General features: G+C 44.7%; 1 protein-coding gene across 1 annotated transcript; it reads left to right on the top strand.

Moving 5' to 3' along the window:
- The first annotated feature begins 1,954 nt into the window (after positions 1-1,954).
- Positions 1,955-2,686, top strand: LOC138908283 (uncharacterized). Its single transcript, XM_070198941.1, has 2 exons — positions 1,955-2,320; positions 2,402-2,686. The coding sequence occupies exons 1-2, from the start codon at positions 1,955-1,957 to the stop codon at positions 2,684-2,686; spliced, it is 651 nt and encodes a 216-aa protein (XP_070055042.1).
- Positions 2,687-3,458: the final 772 nt, after the last annotated feature.

Genomic DNA, 3,458 nt, shown 5'->3' with positions numbered 1-3,458 from the left:
TTCTGCTTGTTTAGAAACTTATTATTGTTCATCTAAAAAATAATGTTTAATTAAATATTTCTATTGTAATATTATTGACCCATAGTGAGTGTCAAAGTCGACCTCTCGTTACTACTTCTTCAAGATTAGGTTTGATACTTACTAGCTACATGTTGTAAACGTACTCATGCTACGCTTGCTGCACTTTTTGTGTAGGACCTGAGACAGGTACTATCGGAGGACCTATTAGAGCGCACCCACGTTATCCATAGGCTTAGTGGTGAGCTGCCTTTCTGAGTCGTTCTGCAGCAACTAGTGCATCTTCTTGTATTTATATTCTGTCTATTTTATTTTAGACAGTATTTAGAATTTTGTATAATCTACTAGATACTCATATACTCGTGACACCAGGTCTTGGTACACACTAGTAGAATTTTTGGATTTAATTATTTTACTTGAGTTTTAATTTATCTTATTTCTCACATTGTCTTAATTTTTGCAAGTACTACGAGTTTATTACTTGGATAATTTTTAAAGAAATGAATATATGTTTAAATCATTAGTCGGCTTGCCTAACTGGGATGTTGGGTGCCATCAGGACCTATAGGTGAATTTGGGTCGTGACAACATGGTAACAGAGAACTAGGTTCACGTAGGTCTCACAAGTTATGAGCAGGCCTAATAGAGTCTTGCGGATCGGTACGGAGACGTCTGTACTTATCTTTGAGAGGCTATAGGGTGTTAGAAAAACTATCTTTCTTCATCTCCCATCGTGCAAATAATGCAGTACTAAATATCTTTCTCTTATTCTCTCACTGATGGTAAGAACGCACTCTAATGAGGTTCCAGAACAGGGAAGAGCTACTCCCCCTGTTGTTAGAGGCAGAGGCATAGGGAGGGCTCCAGCCCGTGGTAGGGGAAGAGGACGTCCCAGGGTTATTCTAGTTGTACCACCAGTGGGTCCAGCAGAGGATCCTATTATTGAGGAACAGGGCGAGGTGCCCGTAGTAGAGCCAGCTCTGGTGGATTTCACGTCTGCACCGGGATTCCAGGAGGTCATGGGCCATATGCTGCAGTTCATGGACACTATGACTCAGGCCGGTTTATTTTCTGTAGACCCAGCCACATCTAAGGCGGGTGGGGAGCACAGATTACTACCGCACAAGCTCATGGGAAGGCAGTTATTGTATATCAAACCCAGGGTGCACTACCCGTGGGTGGAGTCCAGCCAGTGGAAGCAGCTACACCTGAGCCCAGACCAGCTGTGGCCGCCGAGCCGCAGAAGATACAGGACAGATGGACTAGACTACATCCTCCTGTCTTTGGGGGTGAGCGACATGAGGATCCCCAGGATTTCATTGATCTGTGCAGGGACAGACTGCACAACATGAGGATATTGGAGTCTCATGGGGTAGACTTTGCTACTTTTCAGCTGGAGGGAAGAGCCCGTAGATGGTGGAAGTCTTATCTTCTTGGCAGACCAACAGATTCTCTTCCCATGACTTGGGACAGGTTCACCCGTATTTTATTGGACATGTATATTCCACACCTCCCATAGTGAAAAGAGTTGCGGTTCTAGTTTGAATAGCTCTAGCAGGGTTAGATGTCAGTGACCGATTATGAGGTGAGGTTCTCTGAGTTATCTCTCCATGCACTTATGATACTCCCAACTGAGGCAGAGAGAGTACGGAGGTTTGTTGCGGGTTTACATATTGGGATTCAGGCCACCATGGCCCGGGACGTTGAAATGGGGACTTTTTATGAGTTGGTTGTGGAGATAGCCCGAAGGATTGAGGGTGTGCGTCAGCATAGCCGAGAGCAGGTTATGAGGGATAAGCGGTTTAGATAATTTGGAGAGTTCAGAGGTGCTCCGACTGGGGATAGAGATCAGTTCGGGAGAGGACAGTCTAGCAGGACCCCATATCTAGCACCACTGCCTCTTCGAGGTGCCCCAGTGCGACCTTATTTCAGTGCTATGCAAGAGAGTTCTTATCGCCCACCAACTATTCAGGGTTCTTCCAGTGGGTATTCAGGTCCCCAGGGTCAGACTTCTAGTAAGCAGCCCATCGCACCGAAAGGTTGTTATGAGTGCAGGGATCTCAGTCACATGTGGAGATTTTACCTCAGGCTTCAGGGTAGACCAGTGAAGCAGGGTCAGCAGCCTATGATTACCGCACTAGTTACTCCATTAGCCGTCCGACCACCCAGAGCTAGAGGGCATGTGGGTAGGGGCCATCCTAGAGGTGGAGGCCAGCCAGTTGGCACTCTAGCACGGTTCTATGCTTTTCCGGCCAGACCAGATGCAGAGGCCTCAGATGCAATGATTACAGGTATTATTTCTGTTTGCAGCAAAGATGCCTCCGTATTATTTGATCCAGGATCTACGTATTCATATGTGTCCTCTCTATTTTCTCATTTCTAGGGTGCTTCTCAAGAGTCCTTGAGTACTCCTGTTTATGTGTCCACTCCTGTGAGCGATTCTGTTGTTGTGAATCAGATCTATCGGTCTTGTGTTGTTACATTATATGGTTATGAGACTAGAGCAGATCTTTTGCTACTTGATATGACTGGTTTTGAGATTATCCTGGGCATGGACTGGCTATCCCCATATCATGTCGTCCTAAATAGCCATGCTAAGACTATTACTTTGGCAATCCCGGAATTTCCTAGGTTGAAGTGGAAGGGTTTGTCTGTCAGCAGCATCTAATCAGGTTATTTCCTTTCTAAAAGCTCAACATATGGTCGAGAAGGGTTGTTTGACTTATCTAGCCTAGATTCGGGATACTACTGCGAAAACTCCGACTATTGATTCAGTACCTGTGGTTCAGGAGTTCTCCGCTGTATTTCCTTCAAATCTTCCAGGCATGCCACCAGATCGCAATATTGATTTTTGTATTGACTTGGCTCCAGATACCCAGCCTATATCTATCCCACCGTATCGCATGGCTCCGAAAGAATTTAAGGAATTGAAAGAACAGCTTGAGGAGTTACTAGCCAAAGGGTTTGTCAGACCGAGTGTATCGCCTTAGGGAGCACCGGTATTATTCGTGAAAAAAAGGATGGAACGATGCAAATGTATATTGATTATCATCAATTGAACAAAGTCACTATTAAGAACAAGTAATCATTGTCGCGTATTGATGATCGATTTGACCAGTTGCAGGTTTCTAGGGTGTTTTCTAATATCGACTTAAGATCGGGGTACCATCAGTTGAAGATTCGGGATTCGGATGTTCCGAAAACTACTTTCCGAACTAGATACGATCATCATGAATTTTTGGTAATGTCTTTCGGGTTAACTAACGCCCCGGCGGCGTTTATGGATTTGATGAACAGGGTATTCAGGCCATACATTGATTAGTTTGTCATTGTCTTCATTGATGATATTTCATTTTACTTGTGCAGTAAGGAAGAACAAGAGTAGCATATGAGAGTGGTGCTTCAGACACTGCGTGAACAAAAGCTATATGCTACGTTCT

The sequence above is a fragment of the Nicotiana tomentosiformis genome, chromosome 3, assembly GCF_000390325.3.
Source record: "Nicotiana tomentosiformis chromosome 3, ASM39032v3, whole genome shotgun sequence".
Classification (NCBI taxonomy): Eukaryota; Viridiplantae; Streptophyta; class Magnoliopsida; order Solanales; family Solanaceae; genus Nicotiana; species Nicotiana tomentosiformis.
This window is presented reverse-complemented; position numbering and strand designations above follow the sequence as displayed.